The sequence below is a fragment of the Ahaetulla prasina genome, chromosome 3 (assembly GCF_028640845.1).
Source record: "Ahaetulla prasina isolate Xishuangbanna chromosome 3, ASM2864084v1, whole genome shotgun sequence".
NCBI classification, from domain to species: Eukaryota; Metazoa; Chordata; class Lepidosauria; order Squamata; family Colubridae; genus Ahaetulla; species Ahaetulla prasina.
In genome coordinates, this window is record NC_080541.1 from 135,112,063 (window position 1) to 135,133,853 (window position 21,791).

General features: G+C 41.3%; 1 protein-coding gene across 1 annotated transcript in view; it reads right to left on the minus strand.

Annotated features, from left to right (window-relative positions):
* Window positions 1–1,469: 1,469 nt before the first annotated feature.
* The window catches only part of DENND1B (DENN domain containing 1B), a 142,651-nt gene continuing 122,329 nt past the window's right edge, over window positions 1,470–21,791 (minus strand). The window contains exons 13-15 of the mRNA XM_058176029.1: window positions 15,073–15,161; window positions 8,029–8,245; window positions 1,470–4,355 (exon numbers count right to left, since the gene is read on the minus strand). Of these exons, the coding sequence (XP_058032012.1) occupies window positions 3,816–4,355; window positions 8,029–8,245; window positions 15,073–15,161 (846 nt within the window). The 3' untranslated portion in view covers window positions 1,470–3,815. The remainder of the gene's footprint in view (window positions 4,356–8,028; window positions 8,246–15,072; window positions 15,162–21,791) is intronic.

The following is a 21,791-nucleotide window of genomic DNA, read 5'->3' on the forward strand; positions in this document are numbered from 1 at the left end:
CTCATCAGTGCAAGCCGTCTATTCAATCAATTGGAAAATCACTGTTGACATTTTTGAGAGCAAAGTTAGCCAGTACTGACAGTTTTTGATAATGTAACTCACAGCAATCAAAAAGTAGTAATATCACTTTTTGAAATGCTAGGGAAATATTTAAAAAGTCAGTTTGAAAAAAAAACCTACTTCCTTTTTCTCTATTCTACTATCCATCAAAGTGGGTCTCATTACAACACGTTACTCCATGTAATTATCTATGCATAGATAATCTGAACAAATATCTTTCTAGTTTAAGCAATTTTAATTTCTGCAATGTAGCAAAAGTTGATCAGGGCATAGGACGTGTATCTGAGGGTTTGGAAAGTGATAGCAAAGCAATCTCTCATCCATTAGATGCATAATCAACTCTGAACTAAAGTAGTTGATTTTTCAAAATAATCTTTTCCATCCTTAGAAAAAAACATTAGTTAAGGAAAGCTGTTGGTGCAATTATTCTATATGCTGCCTGGGCCTTTTGATTTGGGGATAGGATAAAGATCTAAACAGATTTCCCTTTTGCATATTTGATAAAAACCATGGTGGGTATAAAGCAACTAACAATGATTTTATATCATCTATTCAAAGTAAATTTGAATAGCCAACTAATCCCCTGACTGAACAATACATTATTTGTTCTAAATATGAATAAGCCATCTATTGCCCTCTAGATGTTATGAACTACAATCTCCTTTGTCTTTCCCACTAGCCATGCCGGCTGGTCTATTTGCATTCTAGACAGACTAATGGTATTAAATAAATAAGCTAAATTTCAGTAAAATAATCCAATATTTTATAGAAAGAATCACATAATCAATAGAAATAATTGCTGGGATTCCTGAGAAATATTTAAAAAAAATTTTTTTAAAAAAAACCCCTCACCATATTAAAGACAGTAATTTAAATTTCCCCAAAACAGTGAATACAAAATAGGTAAAACCATATATGGGAACTGTAATATTTCTGCCACTATAGAAATATTACTTATGTGGCCTATACAGAGAATTTTTAGACAATAACTGGTGGCAAACAGAGTAGTTGCTAGCTGAAAGTTTTAGAAACTGGTACTCTGATCCTTTGGAAATACTTTGTCCCTTTGTTAATGATAAAAAGAGTTGGCAAGTATCACAGCACACATTTTTAAGGCACAATTGTTACCCTTGGAAAAAATGATAACGATAATAAAATCTGGCATAGGAATAAGTTCAAGGACCAAAGTAAGTTATATTTCAAAAGTTAATCAAGAAGACTCATCAATACATACTTTACCATGAGAGAATTCCATAAAAATGGAATCCCAAATCACATTCACTAACCATGAAAGTCACTGAAAACCTGCGAACTTTACTAGATAAAGCTTTTTCGCTCTCCCCCCACCTCCACGTAACCTTGTTATGTAAGGTTCATAGAGATATCCATGCAAGATTTAACCTTTTAAAAAAAAAAGAAGAAGAAGCAGCACTTTATAATTGCTGTGGAAAGTTTGCATATGCATAGTTTTTCTTCTTTTGCAAAATGAAACTTGTATAGGAGACAGTGAAACATGTTTTGGATAAACCTTCAGACTTGGAGAACGAATAAACGGTACAATACAATAGAGAAAGAACCTTGCATTCTAGAAAATAAGTGCTGGGGGGGGGAACATTCAATTGACCTTTCTATAGCAGGGGTCCCCAATGCCCAGGAGGCAGCCCACACACAGCTCCACTTGTGCTAGTGGTGGGCTCATGCACGCGCACGAAGCTCCATTTGCACGAGTAGTGGGCATGCATGCAAAGCTCTATTTGCATGATCGGTGTGCGTCTGTGCAAAGCTCCATTTGCGTGAGCGGCGGGCATTCACGCGCACCCACCACTTGCACAAATGGAGCTGTGTGCACTTGTATGTGCGCTTACCTCTCACACAGAACCATTTCCTCTCTCCCACCGCCGGACTGCCAAGCTGGAAAGGTTGGGGACCACTATTCCATAGGACCTAAAAGTCTGTCAACTGTTTTATACATATATCTAGAAACCACTTCTGACCATTTCCAAAATATCTGATCTAGTGACAAATCTGAAGGAGCTTTTAAACATTGATATATGTATACCAGATGACTGAATTTTGAATAAATTCTTTAGAAGACAATTTTCAAAAGCTGTCAGTGATTGGTAGGAAGATTGTAATAGATGGATTGCATCCTCTTCACAAATTAAACCTAAATGCTAGAAATTGTGGTGGTTCTTTGACTCATTTGCCTAAAACCAAAAAGGATTTGCACCATGAGTCTATTGTATTTCTCTTTTTACTGCAACTGTTCCTTTGTTTAAAAAACTAAAAGTATAGAATTTGGTTAGGCAACACACTTGACAACAACCCAGTGACTTTACAAACATGTTAAAAGTTATCTGTAAAGAGCATGATCTCCAGAAGAACAGATTATTTTCGATTAAAATACATTACATCTTTCAAAGGTTCATTCCATTAAAATTCCAAATGTGGTCAAAATATGTATTTCAAGAAAACCAAAATGTAAAATATATTCAGTGAATAAGTTCTGAAAGCAGTTGTAAACTTTTTGCTGCATTTCAAAATTTCAATATATATACAGTACCATTTTTCAGAGTCTGGAAGACAGGGGCATTGTCTGCTAAAAATTAAAACCAATATATTTTATAATAAATCCCAAGCAATCATTAATAACGGGTGTTACTTCAAGTGGAACAAACACGTATTAGAATTCTCATCTTACTGATAAGTAGTGCTTGGCAATGTCAGCACATTTAACAAAGTTCTCACAAGTTTACTAAAACCACTGCATAAACAATATTACACTGGTGATCATCCGTAAACTTAAGAGTTCCATTGTTTGATAAATGGCTGCATTTCTTTTTACTCAAGCACATTTGCAGCTATGAAATAATGGTGGCTTCCCCCCCCCCCCCAAGTATTTACAGTTCAGCCTTTAAGGTATTTAAATTTGCGCTTCTCAGTTTAAGGCCTTCAGATCATGTATGAAGTTCCAGAATAGTCATGCTACATTTCTTGGTTTCTGGTATACTGTAGAAGGATAAATGTGTCTGTCTGATACATTTCTTTTTGCATATAGGAAAAGGAAATGATTAAAAACTATTTCATGACACAGACCAGCTGTGGCTTAAATGTGAAATCAAGCTAGTACCATGATTCTAGAATGCTTTAGTTAAGATGGCATGTTACCTGAACTCAGTATTGCATATACTGACTGGCAGTGACTTTCAGGTTTTTATACATGGCAGCTGGAAATACAACTGGAAATGTCCAGGATGAAGCTGTAACTGACTGCATGCTAAACATGTTTGTAAACATATTTTCTCTTTAGATTTTTTTTTTATCCTGCCTTTATAAATAACTCAACAACATACCTAATACTCCTTCCTCCTCTTATTGCCCCACAATAACAACCTTGTGAGGTGGGTTGGGCTGAGAAAGAAAATGACTGGTCCAAAGTCCCCCGGCTGGCTTTCATGGCTAAGGTGGGACTAGTACTCAGTCTCCTGGTTTCTAGTCTGGTGCCTTAACCACTAGATCAACCTGGTTCTCTTATACAGCCCCATCCCAAATGCAAGCTTATATTGTGAACTGAAGTGGAGCAAATATATTAAAAGGAGATAGGCTCAAAATAAAAGGATAAAAACACAAAAATAAGGCCAACTAAAACTAAAGATTAAAAAACCTGAAGATCTCTTATTTCCTTTTTATGATATCCTGAGTTGTTTTCCTTTAGTCATTTACCACGCGTGTAATCTCTCAATAAATAAATATTCCTACGTTTTATTCCCACTGCTGTTGGAAAACTTGTCCCCTGAAATGTTTAAACCTTGATTGAAAGCAGAAGTCAGTTTACATAATGACACCACTTCTTGAAGAAGCCCACCTTCTTCATGAATTTCATTTCCATCTTGGGTTTCCCTCTCCCATGGAACGAGGAAAGATGGATTTCGACTCAAGCTTGGTGACTTCTCATCTGCAGAGGTCCTGCTTAGTGTTTCATTCCACTTACTCTTCAGTTGCAAAGTTTCCAGAGAATGTTCCTGCATAGTTTCCTGGGGTGAATCTGGAGATTTTGGATGATTATTAGGCGAGCTCAAGTCATCAGCACTGGAGGTAAGGTTAGGGTTTTCTTTATTTAGCACAAAAACAGATTCTCTATAACCGCTAGAAGGAACGTGTTTCCTAGGTGATTGAGGAAGCTTCCTCTCAGTGAGGATGTTGTTATCTTGTCGCTGATTTGAAGTAGCCAGGTCAGATGTCCAACCACTACAGAGTAGGGCAAGATTGCTCTCACTTGGAGTATTGGATTTATTCTGAAATAAAAAAGAGAATGTGCCTATCAGAATTCTTTCCCTTGGTAACTCTAAATAACAACTTCATTGTATTTTTAATCGGGGGAAAAAGAGCATACAAAAATTACACCAAATTTTAAAATATCTTAATTAACCTGCCTATTTTTATTCAACTGACTGAATCAAGAATAAATTATGTAACATTTCTTTTCTTACAGAACAATCTTCCAAATTTTGATTCCTTCTTCTATCCCCACAAAAGTTTTAAATTTGAGTTAATTCAGTTTCAGGATGTAAAGATATTCTAGGTGATAAAGAAACAGAAATGAAGACAACTCTTAATGTTGTAAAATTTAGAGGTTCTCTTTATCCTTAATCACGGTATTTTGGTCCGATCAGATCTTAGAGATCACAGCATAAAGAAAACTACACAAGCAGGAACAAAAGATCCGCTTCTAATTGACAAGATGATTTCGGAAAACTTTAAGAGAAGGAAGACCAATTTGAATATAGCTTGGATAGATTACAAGAAGGCATTCAACTCCCTGCCCCATGGTTGGAGGGAAATGGAAGGTACAGAAAGGTGAAAGTTTGACAGACATGCCTAGAAATAACAGGAGTCAGTAGAAACATCAGAAACATTGTGCAAAGATCAATGGTGCAATGGAAGAGACAATTGCTGCTCAATGATGATAGACTGGAAGAGGTTAATATAATGAAAGGAATCTTTCAAGGAGACTCATTAACACCACTACTGCTTGTCATTGATTGCTCTGTCAACAATACTGAACAAGTCAGGCCACTGCTATCAAACATGAAAACATCTGCCAGACTATCCTACCTCCTTTACACAAGCAATCTGAAGCTGTATGGAAAAACACCATCTGAAACGGAATTGTTGCTCAACATTGTCCGAATATACAGCCAAGAGACTGTGATGAGTGTGATCCAAGCAATTGTGCCATCCTTACCATCAACAGGGGAAAAACAGTGAAAACCGAATGAATCAATATGCCCTGTGGAAATCACATCAACTGTGGATGAATATCAGTATAAATACCTGGGAATCCCTCCAGCTGAAAAAATCAAGAACACTGAAGTCAAGAAGATGATTAGTATTGAATACATTAGAAGAGTGATGAAGAACTTAAAAGTCTAAGCTAATGGTGAAAATACCATCAAGGAGATTAACATCTGGAGAATTCCAGTTATTAGATATGCAGCTGGAACAATGTGTCAGTCTGAAGCAAGTTGGGCAGCAAACAAAATCAATCAATCAATCAATCAGAAAAACAGTGACAATGAATCATAGCTCTTCAACCATGCAGTGATATCGACAAATTGTATTTACCAAGGAGCATATACGGGTATGGAATATTGCAAGTACACCAGACATTTGAAGAAGAAAAAGGGACACTGGAAGAATATCTGAAGGACAGTAAAGAAGCACTGAAGCTAGTATATCATGAAGACTTACTGAATACCAAAGAAACTAAACTGGCCTATAAGAAAGACTAAATGAAGAAAAGAGATACTGGAAGGCAAAGTATTACATGGTCAATACCTAAAAATACTAGCAGGCAAAACAGATAATAACATCTGTCAATGGCTAAAAAAAGGAGCGTTAAAGAAATAGACAGAGGGGCTATTTCTGGCAGCACAAGACCAAGCCTTAAGAACAAATGCCTACAAAACCAGAATTGAGAAAACAGCATCAGAAAGCAAATGCTGCCTCTGCAAAGAAGCTGAAGAAACAGCGAACCACCTAGTAAGCTGCTGCAAGAAGATCACACAGACCGATTATTAACAACAGCATGAGAAAGTAGCAGTAATGGTATATTGGAACATCTGCAAGCAATACCTCTGGTTTGCAAGCAAGAACTGGTGGGATCACCAAATAAAGAAAATAATAGAAAATGGAGAAGTTAAAGTGCTCTCGAACAAGCATCTGCTACACAACACCCCAGACATAAGAATTATCATTATGAAAGAAAGAAAGAAAAAAGTCTGGATAGTGGACGTTGCAATAACTGGAGATAGCAGAATAGAAGTAAAAGAACTGGGGGTGGGATCACAATATATAAAGCCTGCAAATAGAAGTATGCAGTATGCATAATCATAGCATGACTATGAAAATAGAAAGCAAAGATAATATTAATAGTAATAGACAACTTGTGTGCAATCCAGAGGTGGGTTGTCCCCGGTTCGGTCTGGTTCTTGTAAACCGGTAGTAAAACTGGTGGTAGGCTCCGCCCACCCACCTGGACATAGTCATAGACACTTCTATAGGAGTACCATTTGAACACTATCGACTTCAAAAAAATCACCATCAGTCAATTGCAAAAGAGCTGAAGAAGCTTCTTGGATGAGAAGCGTCTTCAAAAAAAAACAACCCAGAAAGTTGAGGTGCCTCTTGAAAAAGCACCATTCAGACAACCATGACCTGGATGACTGAGAATCTCCATAGACAGATACACAGCATTTACACAGTGCATAAATAGAGCTATCCCTCCCCATAAGTCAATGCTATTGAGAAACTCAGAAAACAGTAATTCTGTAGGGACAGATATAGTAAATAATTACACTCGCTTGGACTTGGTTTGCTTATGGAATGTGCTGTTTAACAGAAAAATGAACCCTGACAAATGGACGAAGGCCATCATTCCTTCCGGATACAAAGGGAAAGACACCATAATGTTTGACAGAATTCTGATCGAAAGAAGGATAATGAACACATTTTGGAAAGTGCAGTGTGTTTTAGCTTGACAAGGAAAATGTAGACCTAATTTCCAGATAATCAGAAATGTATGTTAAATAAACGTAGATTAGGATTTTTGCTATGGAATATGGAGTTGAAAATTGGTTGCTAAAAGTGATCAGAGGGACAGATAATGGAAGTAGAACATTCATGAGAATAAATGGAATACTCAGCAAATGGTTAACAACTTAGCAGAGTAAAACAAAAATGTGTCATGCCCACCTCAGTTTTTAAATATTATGCATTACTATATGAGGTATGCTTGTCATAAACACAGAAAGGTGCTAGTTGAGGTTATATGTGTATCTGTAGTATGTATATACAATGTATACATGTACATTGTAAACAATTCTGTGTTAGCTGAGAAATATATTTTTTGTAGCAACTATTAGAATGGATTGCATGATATAACAAGGAAAATAGACCTAAAAATCTGTGTATGAAATCCTGTGCATGAAATTAGTTACATTTGACAGGAAAAATGATTACAAACGATACATGATTTAATGGATGGAGGAATAAATTATTTTATTGCTATCCTGGACTACATCAAAACAAGGTATTAAAATTACTTACAATAATTGACATTTACTTAACTATTTGTAAGCAGGGTTTACACACAATGTAACTCTTGTAATGTTTAAAGGAATAAAATTATATTTATCAGCTAATAATTTGTGCAAATAAATCTTATCGGAATGATCCAGGAATTTAGATAAAAAAGGTGATCAGCTGATTTATACTTCACAGCTTTATTTGAAGATTTTATATATATAGTTTAAATTTTTGACCTGTTGATCAACAACTCTCAGCGGCTTATAAAGGGTTAGGGAGCAGAAGGGGTCAAAAAAATCAGAAGGATATATCAGTCATAAAAGCTAACGCTACACAGAAGTTATTTCAGATTTAAGACAGAGACAAGATAAAGCAACTAACCTTTGACTTGTAGTCAATGTCATCCATCGATCGAAAAAAGTCCAAGCTTTTTGCCCCCGAGAGCTTCCCTTGATCGGAACTATGTGTACTGAGTGTATCCAAAATCTCTCCCAGCAGGTCCATTTCTCCAGGAGGAACAGACGTTTTGGCTAATTCCCCAGAGTCGTCACTGTCATACAAATAGTAAGATGTTTCCTCACTGTCTTCCGATGACAATCTAAAGAAAAATATAAAGTCTTTTCACTACCGTGGTATTTTATGACCATGACAATGAATCTAAATGTTCGTGAAGCTTTAGCTGACAGTTATTACAAAGATCTGTTTTGGCAAAATAAGCCTCATAGCGCTTACATTTGTTATGAAAAAAAACAACAACCCATAATTATTTAGCTTTGTGGTTTCGGCCAGCAGCAATGAGAAATAGCCACTTGTGAAATTCTCTTTTCCAGTAATCTAGGAGGAGGAGTAGGAGAAGAAGGGAGACAAATTATGCACATTTTTGTCCTCAGGTTGGGATGGAAAACAAGGAAATGCTACAGGGAGATATTTTTTTTAAATACATACCTGTAATGCATTGTGACAATGCCTTAGTGTATAGGCTTTTTGTGTGTGAAAATCTCACTTTGGAAAACACAGATCAAGAATGAGCTCTTTCAAAAGCTTGCATTTGCAAGCCCTGTTTGACGGGATTTTCAAATCCATGCGGATGGGATTGATTTCATTATGATCTATCTTTCATTATTATTTCCTAAGCTTTTGATAGCTGAAATGTGTTTTGCTCCAAATTTAAGAACTGAAAGCCTAGTACATTATTATTGAATACAGTTTTAATTTTAATAGGTTGCCCAGACTTGAAAGGTATGTGACCTTTGTTTCTTTTTGAACTGCTGCTGTTATTTTATAATTTATCATTTGAAAACAGCCAAGCAGTAGTCTTGCAGAGGCACTGCTTTTTAAGGGTTGGGAACTGCTATAGAATATTGCCTTGAGAGCAATATTGTGACTTCATTGAGTCAATATTCAGGTGTAAAACTATATAGCTGTATGTTTCAACCTGGGTGAATGTGTGGACATTCCAGATGTGTGGACTTCAGATTCCTCCGATCCGTCCTCGGCGACAGTGACGGGTGCTGTTGGGCACCGAAGGGGACTCGGTGTGGCCTCAGGAACCAGAAGGGACCGTGAAAACGGGTGGATCCGCATGGATCGTGGCAGGGTCAGTCGGTAGGCTACCGGGTTGATGACTGCCTCGACAGGGAACGGGCCGATGAATCGGTGGTCCAACTTCTTTACCGGTCGGTCGGACGGGAGGTGTTTGGTGGAGAGCCACACCGGCCTCCAACTGCCAGCGGGGGCGTTGCCCGTCGGGAGCGGTCGGCGGACCGTTTGTAATCCTCCTTTGCCCGATTTAGCTGCTGACGTACCAACTGTTGGACCGCATGGAATTCTGTCAGGAAGGTCTGCGTTTCGGGAACAGGGGAGTCCGTGGTGCCAGAGGAAGAGCCGCGGATGGTACCCACATTGGCAAAGAACGGGTCATCTGAGTAGAGGTGTGCTGAGAGTTGTTAAAAGCAAACTCCGCCAGGGACAGGTAGTCGGCCCAGTTGTCCTGTTGCTGGTTGATGAAGCAACGGAGATACTGTTCCAGTATACCGATGACCTTCTCTGTACCCCCGTCGGTCTCCGGATGGTGCGATGACGACAGACACACCTGCACCTCCAACGCGCCATCAGGCTCTTCCAGAAGCGGGCTGTGAACTGAACTCCAGCGGTCCGAAACCACCCTGTCCGGTAGACCATGGAGGCGGAAGATGTGCTGCAGAAAGAGGCGGGCGTTTTGCGGCTGTGGGCAGTCCGCGGCATGGGATGAAGTGTGCCATCTTGGTGAGCATGTCCACCACCACCAGCACCGTGGTGAACCCAGAGGACGGCGGCAGGTCTGTCAGGAAGTCCATAGAGATCGCCCCAGGGTCTGTCGGGTGTCGGCAAGGGCTGGAGGAGCCGGGAGGGGCCCCGTGGCGGTCTTGGCTTGCCGGCACGTACGCAGGATGTCACGTAGGCATGTATATCATGCCGCACTGGGCCACCAAAAGGTCCGTGTCACCAGGTGGAGGGTCTTGAAGAACCCAAAATGTCCTGCTGCAGGGTTGTCGTGGCACTGGGTCATGACGAGGGCTCGGAGTGGTCCTGTGGGCACATATAATCGCCCAAACTTGAGTAAGTCCTCCTCCAAGGTCCAAGGAGACGGGGCCCACCTCCGCTCTCCTTTGCTGCGACCAGGCGTCCTGGCGCTGCGCCTCGCACCTGGGCCCGCAAGTCCACTGGCTCCCGTGCTGCGGCCAAGGCTTCTGCCGGCAGCACTGTCCGTGGAGGAAGGGGTCCTTGGCGCAGAGGTACTCTGGCTTGGGACAGGGCATCCGCCCTCCGGTTGTGACCGCTGGGAATGTAGGTCACGCGGAAGTTGAACCGGGCAAAACAACGACCACCGGATCTGCCGCTGGTTCAACTTCCGAGCTGTGGTGAGGTGCTCGAGATTCCGATGGTCCGCTCGACCTCCACCTGATGTCGGGCCCTCCAGATGGTGTCGCCAAGCCTCGAATGCAGCCTTGATAGCCAGCAACTCTTTTTCCCAGATAGTGTAGTTGCGCCGGAAGGATTGAGTTTCCGGGAGTAGTAAGCGCGGGAAAAAGTGTGCCACCATTCGTCGGAGCCTGTAGCAGCACCGCCCCAGAGCCACATTGACGCGTCTGTTTCCACCACAAAAGGCCGGAGCGGGTCGGGATGCCTCAGGACGGGTTCCGTGACGAAGGCTTTCTTGAGGGCTGTGAATGCTTCTTGCTGCGGGGACCCCACCGAATGCAACCTTCTTCCTGAGGAGCTGGGTAAGTGGAGCCGTCAGTGTGGCAAAGCCGGGATGAAGGTCCGGTAGTAGTTGGCGGCCCAGCAGGCGCTGAACATCCTTCACCCGACGAGGGCTTCCCAGCTACACAAAGCTTCTACTTTACATGGGTCCATGGCTATGCCCTCGGGCGAGATGATATGCCGAGGAATTCTATGGAAGTCCGGAAGAAGACGCATTTCTCCAGCCGCATTGAGTTGTTGCTCCCGCAAGCGTTGCAGAACCAGACCGACGTGTCGAAGGTGGCTTTCCCTGGACCGGGAGTAAATCAGGATGTCCGTCAGGTAGATAACCACGAACCGATCCAACATATCTCGGAACACGTCATTCATGAAGTGCTGGAAAACGGCGGGAGCGTTGGTCAACCCAAATGGCATGACAGTGTATTCGTAGTGTCCGTATCGGGTGCCGAATGCCGTCTTCCATTCGTCTCCTTCTCGCATCCGCACCAGGTTGTAGGCCCCCCGGAGATCGAGCTTGGTGAAGATCGTGGCCTCCCGCAACCTTTCCAGTAGCTCCGGGATGAGCGGCAGGGGGTAGCGATTCCGCACCGTAATGGCGTTTAGCCGGCGGTAATCACAGCATAGGCGCAAGTCCCCTGTCTTCTTCTTCACGAAGAGGACCGGGGCCGAGAGAGGGGACTTTGAAGGCCGGATGAACCCTCGGGCCAGGTTTTTGTCCAGGAAGTCCCTGAAGGCGGCCAACTCAGGCTCCGACATGGAATACAGGCGTCCCACAGGCAGTTGTGCGTTGGGCAGAAGGTCCACGGGGCAATCGTAGGGCCGATGCGGAGGTAGTCGGTCCGCCTCCTTCTCGCTGAACACGTTGGCGAAGTCCGTCAGCTCAGGAGGCAAGGTGATGGCAGCGGTGGGGACGTTCTGGCCGGCACAGGTGTGGCGGATGTGATCGACGCACTGCAGACTCGGGAAAGAGATGGCGTTCCGCGACCAGGCCACCTGAGGATCGTGGGTCCGAAGCCAGGCCAACCCAAGGACCAAGGAAAATGAAGGTCCACCGTGACATAAAACTGGATCGCCTCCTCATGGTCCCCAATAGCCAGGCGCAAAGGCTGGGTGACGAATTTAATGGGGCGGACACCAGTTCTCGCCCATCAATTGTCTCTACCCGCATCGGAGGGTCCACGGAACCACGGGACCGCAAACTGGGTCACAAAGGCCTGGTCCATAAAGTTTGTTGTGGCCCCTGAGTCCACCAGCGCATGCGCCTGGAGCCCGTCCGACTGGTTCCCCAACCATATCCGTGTGTCCAGAATCAGATGCCGAGGGGGCCCAGAGTCTACTTCCGCAACGTCCAGTGGGGGCTTAGTATGTGCCCGACCTAGGGTTTCCCCGAGGTCGGGCCTGCTCCGTTTCCCGATTGGTCACGCTGTGATTCGGGGACTGGTGTGCGTGCCCCACTTCGCTTTCTGGGGCAAGAAGCGGCGAAGTGGCCGGGCTCCCACAGTACAGGCACAATCCCCGTTGGCGCCTCAGGTTCCGCCCATGGGCTGTTAGGCGAGGTCTGGCCGCTCCCAACTCCATGGGCTCTTCCGCAGCGGTTACAAAACGTGGGGCGACCCTGGGTGCTGGTGGTGCAGGAAGTGGGGGTGCAGATGTCGACGGCGGGTCCCGGGGGGTGCGACGGGACGGTCGCCGTTGCAGACGGGCATCGAGGCGGAGACAAAGGGGCACCAAGTTGTCGAGGGTCCGCGCCCCCACGCGGGCCAGCTCGTCTTGCAATTCCTCTGAGAGTCCCTCCTGGAACGCGTCCACCAGCGCTGCATCATTCCAGTCAGAGTCCTGGCACAAAAGACGAAATTCGGCGATGTACTCCTGCAGGGGGCGTTTCCCTTGACTGAGTTCCTTAAGGCGCCTGGTTGCCGTCAGCATTCGAACGGGGTCCTCATACATGGTGCGTAGGTGCTGCCAAAAACGCTGTTGGTCCGCCAGCAGGGGGCTGTCCTGGAGCAAGAGGGGCGTGGCCCATCGAGCAGCCGAGCCGGAAAGAAGGTTAATCACGAAGGCCACCTTAGCCCGGTCGTCTGGGAAATCCTCTGGCCTCATAGCCATGTAGAGCTGGCACTGTCCCAAGAAGGTCGGGAACATCTCAGGCTGCCCAGAAAACTTATCCGGTACGGTTATCGGGCACTTGCGGCGAGGAGGAGGAGGAGGAGGAGTGGGAGGATGGGGGCTGCAGGCACATTCCTGGCAGCAAGTTGGCCTGCCAAGTGAGCCACTTGCTGCTGGAGCTGTTGATTAGCTGCTTGTAGCTGCTCTAACTGCTGCTGTACCTGCTGCTGATCCATCTTTGGTAGAAGATGTTTTAGTCAGGTCTTGGACAAAATGTTCTGTTTCCCTTCCCCCAATACTCCCAGCAAAGAGTCCGTCAGAGGCCTTCCTTTTTTCCTTTTATTTACATAGATACATGTCCTGGCCACGTCTACCCACGGGCCTGCCAAGTTTCTGGAGATAACGAGGAAATTATAGATAAGGCCAGAATTACTCACGAATATATTCTTTCCTCCATTGAAATAGTTAGCTCGCGCCAATTCATTAGCTCGCGCCAACTCATTACTTTGTCCAAGACAAAAAACCAGGAAGTCCCGCCTCCTATTTATAGTCTCTGCAGATGTCACTGCATGACAATTATGACTTGGCTTTGTCCCAACTCTTCCGCTGCTGCGCACGCGATCACGCTACGTGACCTTGCATCGCTCCAAAACTGTTCTTGGGGCGTTGCCAAATCAGAAGGAGGCTCCATGGAATCAGGCTGTGCCGGCCCCTCCCCCTCCCTTTGAGTGGGTGCCAGGGAGGGAAAGGGCTCAAGAGAAGCAGGGCTGGCCAGGTCTTCTCCCTCACTTTCTGAATCATCCGAGTCCAGGAGTCCGGGTCCAGGAACCTGGGTCACAACAAGTAGTCTTGCAGAGGCACCGCTTTTTAAGGGTTGGGAACTGCTATAGAATATTGCCTTGAGAGCAATATTGTGACTTCATTGAGTCAATATTCAGGTGTAAAACTATATAGCTGTATGTTTCAACCTGGGTGAATGTGTGGACATTCCAGATGTGTGGACTTCATTTCCCAAAGCAGCACAACCACTAACTGACAAGCTGGATTTAAAATTCACACATCTGGAGAGAGCCAAACTGATTAAGGCTGGTATATAGGATTGCATCTAAGTATACTTGGTGCAGACATGCAGGAACAGCAGAAATAACACTAATCAGGAAATCGTATACAGATGCAGGGGAAAGCCTTCTTTCAGTATATTGTTGCATTCAGGGATATATATAGCCCTGAATGCACGCACATGCACACACACACACACCACTGTTTCCCCCAAAATAAGACATCCCCTGATAAGAAGCCCAATCCAGCTTCTGAGCGCATGGCAATAAGGCCAAACGCTTATTTCAGGGTTCAAAAAAATGTAAGACAGGGTCCACACAGTGTGTACACTCTCTCTCTCTCTCTCTCTCTCTCTCTCTCTCCCTCTCTCTCTCTCTCTCTCCCTCTCTCTCTCTCTCTCTCTCTCTAAACAGCTGTTACACAATCATCACAACATTTCCATGGTCACATGATCAAAATTTGGGTGTATAGCAACAAGAATGCATTTATGGTGGTTGCAGTATTCCAAAGTCATGTAATCGCCACATGCTACCTTCCTAGCCAGCTTCGGGCAAACAAAGTCAATGGAGGAAGCTTAACAATCCCATGATTTACTTAACAACTGTGGTAATTTGCTTAACAATCCTGGCAAAAAGGTCATAAAATTAGGCACAACTCACTTAACAACCACCTTGCTTAACCATGGAAATTTTGCTCCCAATTGTGGTTGTAAGTAAAGGACTACCTATACTTTATTTATTTTCTTCCTTTTCACAAGTATCAGCAGTATCACTACTAAGTCTGTTTTTCCCTTTCTGTTATTTGTTCTGCTTTCTCTATAATTTAAGGTACTGCCCAGGATTCTTCTGTCTACTTTGCCTCTGAATGGCACTCAACAGTAATCCAAGGTTTCCCACCCACTGTGCAATATTTGCTTTGCTGATTCTTTAGAGTTCTCCCTAAAATTCTCAACTGGTTTTACCAATTGGTCCTGGATGTCAATAAACACCAGCTCAAATCACACCCAAATAAACTTACTTGCTTCCTGGGTCTAGTTCATCATCAGCATCTTCATCCAAGGCAGAGTCATTATTATGCATATTGGTCGGAAAATGCCCAAAGCGTGCCTGAAAAGGGAAATATTCATTTTAGTTGTGGAGGTTGGCATCCATGGTGAATCTTCACACAGCCTGCCAAGATCCAGACTGCACTCTTCCCAAGCAAGGCTGCCCAGTAATTCTAATCAACTGACAGAGGCTGTTAACCATATGCATCCAGCAGATTTACTACCCAGGTTAGATTCATTCACATAACAGCACACAAAATATATTCAAAATTCCATATTAAAAGATCTGTAGAGATGTAGTGTCAGAAAATGAAAGGATATTGGTCATGATGTACACTGTGACCAATGACCGCAGGTAGGCATGTAACACTCTAGTTGAACTTTCTTAAATTGGAATTATATCCACATCATTTCCTCCCAATGCCCTCCTTCCCCAAGGGATAAAAATTCTTATCTTGAAAAAGTGATGGATGGGAGGGAGGGAGGGAGGGAGGAAGAAAGGAGATATAGAAAGAAAAGAATAAGACTTTTTTGGTTCAATATTTAAAATGGCTTCCAAAATATTTAGACAATTAAGAATTGAACATTCACATTTTTAAAATTGAACATTTAAAGCAGCCAAACTGATACATGTTAACTAAAAAGGTGGTTGACTATAGGTAGTCCTTGACTTACAACTATAATTGAGTCAAAAAAATTCTGTTACTGAGCAAGACAGTTGTTAAGGGAGCTTTGCCCCGTTTTATGATCTCTTGTCATAGAACCATGGTGGCGCAGTGGTTAGAATGCAGTACTGCAGGCTACTTCTGCTGCCAGCTGGCTGCCAGCAATTTGGCAGTTCGAATCTCACCAGCTCAAGGTTGACTCAGCCTTCCATCCTTCTGAGGTGGGTAAAATGAGGACCCAGATTGTTGGGGAAAATATGCTGACTCTGTAAATTGCTTAGAGAGGGCTGTAAAGCTATGTGAAGCAGTATATAAGTCTAAGTGCTATTGTTATTGTTATAGTTGTTATGTGAATCATTGTAGCTGCTAAGTTAGTAAAGTGGTTGTTAAGTGAACGTGGCTTCCCCATTGACTTTGCTGATCAACGGGTTGCAAAAGGTGATCACATGACCACAAGACACTGCAACCATCATAAATACATGTCAATTTCCAAATGTCCAAATTTTGCCCACCAGTCCCCCCGCCAATGTTGCAACAGTCATAAGTGTGAAAAACAGCCATAAATCACTTTTTTCAATAGTGTTGCAACTTCAAAAATGAAAGGTTGTAAATCAAAGGACTACCTGTATTCATATCATTTATAAAAAATGAAATTTTATAGCAATCACTTGCAAGATACGTATTTTGACAAGACAATGTACTTTTTAAATTCAGAATCGGTCCAGCACTCAAGTATGTATATATAAACACATACTTTACACATACCAAGCTCTTAAAAAATTCAATCCTTATTTATTAAAACTATTTTCTTTTTATCCATAACGGTGCTCAGACTGATATATGTATCATGAATTCTTATTAACTTATTTTGCTCTTGATGATTCTATCTCATAGGTTTACCTAAGATAAAATATGTTGGCAGTATTTCTTTAAAGAAAATTTCACTGTGATATTTAGGACAATAGGATACTGTCTCATGGGATTACTGTTAAAGAAAGAATGTGTAAATAAGGCAGGATCGGAAAACCTTGATAATTAAATAATCCAGTTCAAGGTGACTAAATTCCATCAGGGGTACCATTTACTTCTTTTCTTTATTTCTTAACAAATGTTCACAGAAAATGGTGGTGGGCCAATGCTCACTATGCTAATTCATACAGGATAAAAGATATTTCCAAAAAAAGCAACATTTGCAAGAACTTCCCCCACTGTAATTGTTGAGATTGTTCATTCTGTTTTCTTTTATAAACTCCGGTTAGCTTTCATGTTACAATCCAGGTACCATCAAACCTTTGTTCCTAACAAAGTACCCAGACCCAATAAAAAGCTTCTAGAAAATAAGAGAGAGATCTGGTTTAAACCCACTGGGTTTTTTTGGAAAAATGTTTGCCAGTTCAGGAAAAAAAAAGGCAAAGATAAATTGGGTGGGAAACTCTAAGAGATGCTAGAAAGAATGTTTCAGAACAATTCAATCATGTGCTTCATGGGAAATACATCTATATTTTTAATATACCCATTTTCCTCTACTATCATTGATGCCATTTTGTGAAGAGAAATACCTATAGTAAAGTCTTAAATGAGCCTGCAACTGAAAAATATTGGGAATTATTGGATTGCTCCATTTCTGCTGTAGTGAGAACCTTCTTTGTAGACTGATTTGGCATTTCAACAGAACGTTTGCAGATCTGCATGTTTAAATAAATATTTATTTAGAGGAAACCAAAACAGATTAGACAACCACTGGGAGATTTGCTTTGCTATTCCCACAGACATTAATTATATCTTAAGTAAAACCATTTTAAAAACCCTTTTTAAACTGATTTGCTTGCTTCCCTTAATGTTGAAAAAAGTGCACTTTTTGGGGAGGCTACAGACACACTAAAAACCACTCCAAAACAAAACTAAAAACTCTCAATTTCAGTCACAGACCCATATCCAATCCTTGGAAAGAGCGTAAGGCCACAATATACAGGTGATGGTGATGATGGCAGTAGTTGAGCGTTGTTGTTGTTAATTGTGAAGTCGTATCCAACCCATCGCGACCCCATGGACAACATTCCTCAAGGCTTTCCTATCCACTACTATCCTCTGGAGTCCATTTAAGCCCACGCCTACTGCTTCAGTGACTCCATCCAGCCCCCTCATTCTCTGTCGTCCCCTTGTTCTTTTGCCCTCAATCTTTCCCAGCATTAGGCTCTTCTCCAGTGAGTCCTTCCTTCTCATTATGTGGCCAAAGTATTTGAGTTTCATCTTCAGGATCTGGCCTTCTAAAGAGCAGTCAGGGTTGATCTCCTCTAGGACTGACTTGTTTGTTTGCCTTGCAGTCCAAGGGACTCACAGGAGTCTTCTCCAGCACCAGAGTTCAAAGGCCTCAATTCTTTGGCGCTCAGCCTTTCTCATGGTCCAACCTTCACAGCCATACATTGCAACTGTTGAGCATGGTAGTGATAAAATTGGTGAGGATTGCATCGTGTAATGTGGGAAGTACAGGAATATTCACCTTTTTTATTCCTTCTTGTTACAATGCTAAAACTATTTTATAGCTTACCCTTGTTAGAATACAGATATTTCTTTTATTTAAAATAATAGAAAATTGAGTTGCTAATTTTTGTTCAGCTAAATGGGTGAAAAATATTATGAGAAAGAGGTGGGATACCAGCATTTTTTAGCATTGTTTTTAAATTTCCTTCTGCTCTCTTACAGAATAGGTAAAGCATGGGTAGTAAGACAGTTGACATTCAAAAGATAAACAAAATAATTTTATAAAGCTATTAAGGGGCCATGTCCTTCGGTTTTGAGCCATTTATCCTTTAAAACATTATTAATTACTTTTATGAAGACAACGAGGGAATGCTTCTCAGATTTAAAAATGTTATAAAACTGGGTGGAAAAGCCAGCACCATAGAAGGCAGAAATAAAATTTAAACTCATCTTGCTATATTAAGAGACATGGGATGAGAATAAAAGTATGAAATTTAACAGAGGTCAAATGCAGAATTCTTCACTTAAAAAGCAAAAGTCAAATGCACAGATATGGTATGGGATGGAAGATATTTAGTTTGATAATAGTATTTTTGGAAAAGATATTGGAACAGTGATTGATGTCGAAGGGAATATAATTTAAAAGTATGTCATTGCTAAAATGTAAACACACATTTTAACTACAGCAACAAAAATACAGTCTTACAAATCACTGAACATAATAGGTCCCCTTTATTCTGTGTTGGGCAGACTCCCTTTGAGTATTGGTCTATATCTGGCAAAGCATTTTAAGAAAGATTCAAATAAACAGGGACAGGTTCAGAGAAGTCCTATGAAGTGAGGTTGAAGAAACTGGTAATGTTTATTCTCGAGAAGAGTAGACTTTGAGTCAGCACACAACTGCACTTTTCATTTATCCAAAATCATATAACATCAGTATGAGGTACAGAGCAGAGGTGAAATGCTCCCGGTCGCCCAATCCAGTAGCGATGGCGGCGGGTGGTTCGAAGAACTGGTAGCAAAAATCCCTCCCCCCTCCCCGCATGCCCAACTAGCCACACGATCATCAGTTGTTGTTTTTTACTTTTAAAAGCATTTTTTCTTCGGCCGAAAAAATGCTTTTAAAAGTTAAAAAAAAAAGCCTTTGATGACTGCACGGCTCCGCTGGGATCATCAGAGGTTTTTAAAATCTCTTCGGCCGAAGAAGTTGTAGAAAAAATTCTTTTAAAAGGCTCTTCTGACAATCCCAGCTGAGTTGCCCAATCGTCAGAAGCTTTTAAAAGCATTTTTTTACAACCTCTTTGGCTGAAGAGGTTGTAGGAAAAAATCTTTTAAAAGGTTTCTCTGACGATCCCAGCTGAGTTGCCTGATCATCAGAGGCTTTTTTTTTCTTTTAAAAGCAAAAAAAAAAATGCTTTTAAAAGAAAAGAAAAGCCTCTGATGATTGGGCAACTCAGCTGGGATTGTCAGAGGAACCTTTTAAAAGCATTTTTTCTACAATCTCTTCGGCCGATGAGGTTGTAGAAAAATGCTTTTAAAAGTAAAAAAAAAAGTTGGCCATGCCCACCCAGTCACATTACCCACCACCACCAAGCCACGCCCACAGAACCGGTAGTAACAAATTTTACATTTCATCCCTGGTACAGAGTAGTGGATGTAAGTTACAAAAGGGCACATTCTGATTGAAAAACAAATGCGTATGGTAAAAGTAGTAAAACAGTATAAGCAATTACTCAGGCAATGGGTTCACGTCTACTGGATACTTTCTACCAAGAGGCAGATGATCATTTGTCATGGAAGTCATAATTTGGATTCTTGCATTCAGCCAATCATTGGATTGGATGGCCTAAATTGCACCTTCCAACTTTGTTTCTACGTTTTAACTCAGGTATTCAAGGACCAGTTTACAGTTTGCTTCCTAAATTCCAGTTGCTCCTCAGAATAATTGCTTGTGGGATGAATGAGCAGGTCTCCAGAGGTTCTAAATCATCTTGCAAAGATATTGCACAGTTTGTTCTAATGTCCAGGGTGAAAACTGACCAAGTTTAAAGGAAGAAATTAAAAACACATGGAAACAAACTAAGGTGCTTTTCAGTATTAATGAAAGTGAAAATGAAATCAAAGACAAATGTTCTGGCTAAGCTCAATTTTCAGTATGCAGAGGCCATGACTGAGATGTGGGCAAGAGAGATGATTTCTGTCACTTATCATCAGTGGTATAATAGACAGTATGCAATAGATATCAGTTACAGATAATCTGCACCTCAAATTTTAAAGGCTATTTTCTTATAAAATGATCAGAAATGGGGGAGGGGGAAGACACTCAAAGTTTAAGAAATGCCAAAAGGAGAGAAATTGAATGCACACCTGAAAAATTTGTCAGTTATTTATGGTAACGTTTTATTGATGTTCCCTGCTGTTTGCAGATATTCAGCTTTTTAATTTCTGTCTTTACTTCATTTTCAAATGTGTACATTTCTCCCCTGCCAATTTTGGGAAAGGAAGGGGGAGAGCGGAAGAGAAGTGGACTTCTGTTTCCTTGTTGATTAGTATTCTAATAATAACCAGATCTCTTCTCTTTGCTTAAGCAAGAATAGAAAATATAGCATTTGCTTCAGAACTACAAATGTTTTATCAAGGTCTTCATTTCCTTGATGCTTGGCAAATAGATGCCACAAATTGATTTTTCCACTATAAATAGGTAACTATTGCCATGTTATTACAATTTTCACATTTTTATGTAGAAAAAGGAGAAAACTCCACAATTGCAGAATTCAATTCCTTCAAAAATGTCAACATCCAAATCAGATATAACTTCTGGAAGAGTAATAAAAATATTCTTCTTTTTCCCACACTTAAAAGATAGAATTCATTTTGATTGTTGATTTTAATAGTGAGATTTTGTTTTATTGTTAGCCGTATGTGTGATCTTAGAAGACGTGGAACAAAAACTGGATAAAGTTTTTGCAACTGCCAAAGAATAATTTTTTGTAATGTGAAAGCATGAACTGATCCTAGGACTAATTATAGGTGGGTTTTTTTAGCATAGTCATTTTGTGTTCCCATTAATATAGTATTAGGTTCAGATTATTCAACCTGTATCGAATGCTATAGACGAAAAATTAATGCTGCACTTTGCTTGTTTTATCTCTATGATAAAATAGTGTGTTTGTTAGTATTGGACTATTCCTACAGAATTAGAGTTATTTATCTTTTGATTTATAAACAACTAAGTTTCTAAAATTGGGTAAAATAAAGGAAAGCCTCTTAAAATGTTATTTTTATAAGAAAAAGCAGAAATTAACATTAGTGGACTAAATTCATAAAAGTGGAAAGTAATCGACATATTCATTTCTTATACTGAACTGCAAAAACTTTTGGAAAAGTAGATTGGAGTTGATTATATTGTAAGCAGATCCAATTAAATCAATAAAGCCTATGTCTATTACAGTTAATTTGTATCAGAATTCTTCCCAGAAAACTGGACTCGAGAAAATAAACAGATATAACAAGGATACACAAACTTCTGATTTATTGTAGAAAAG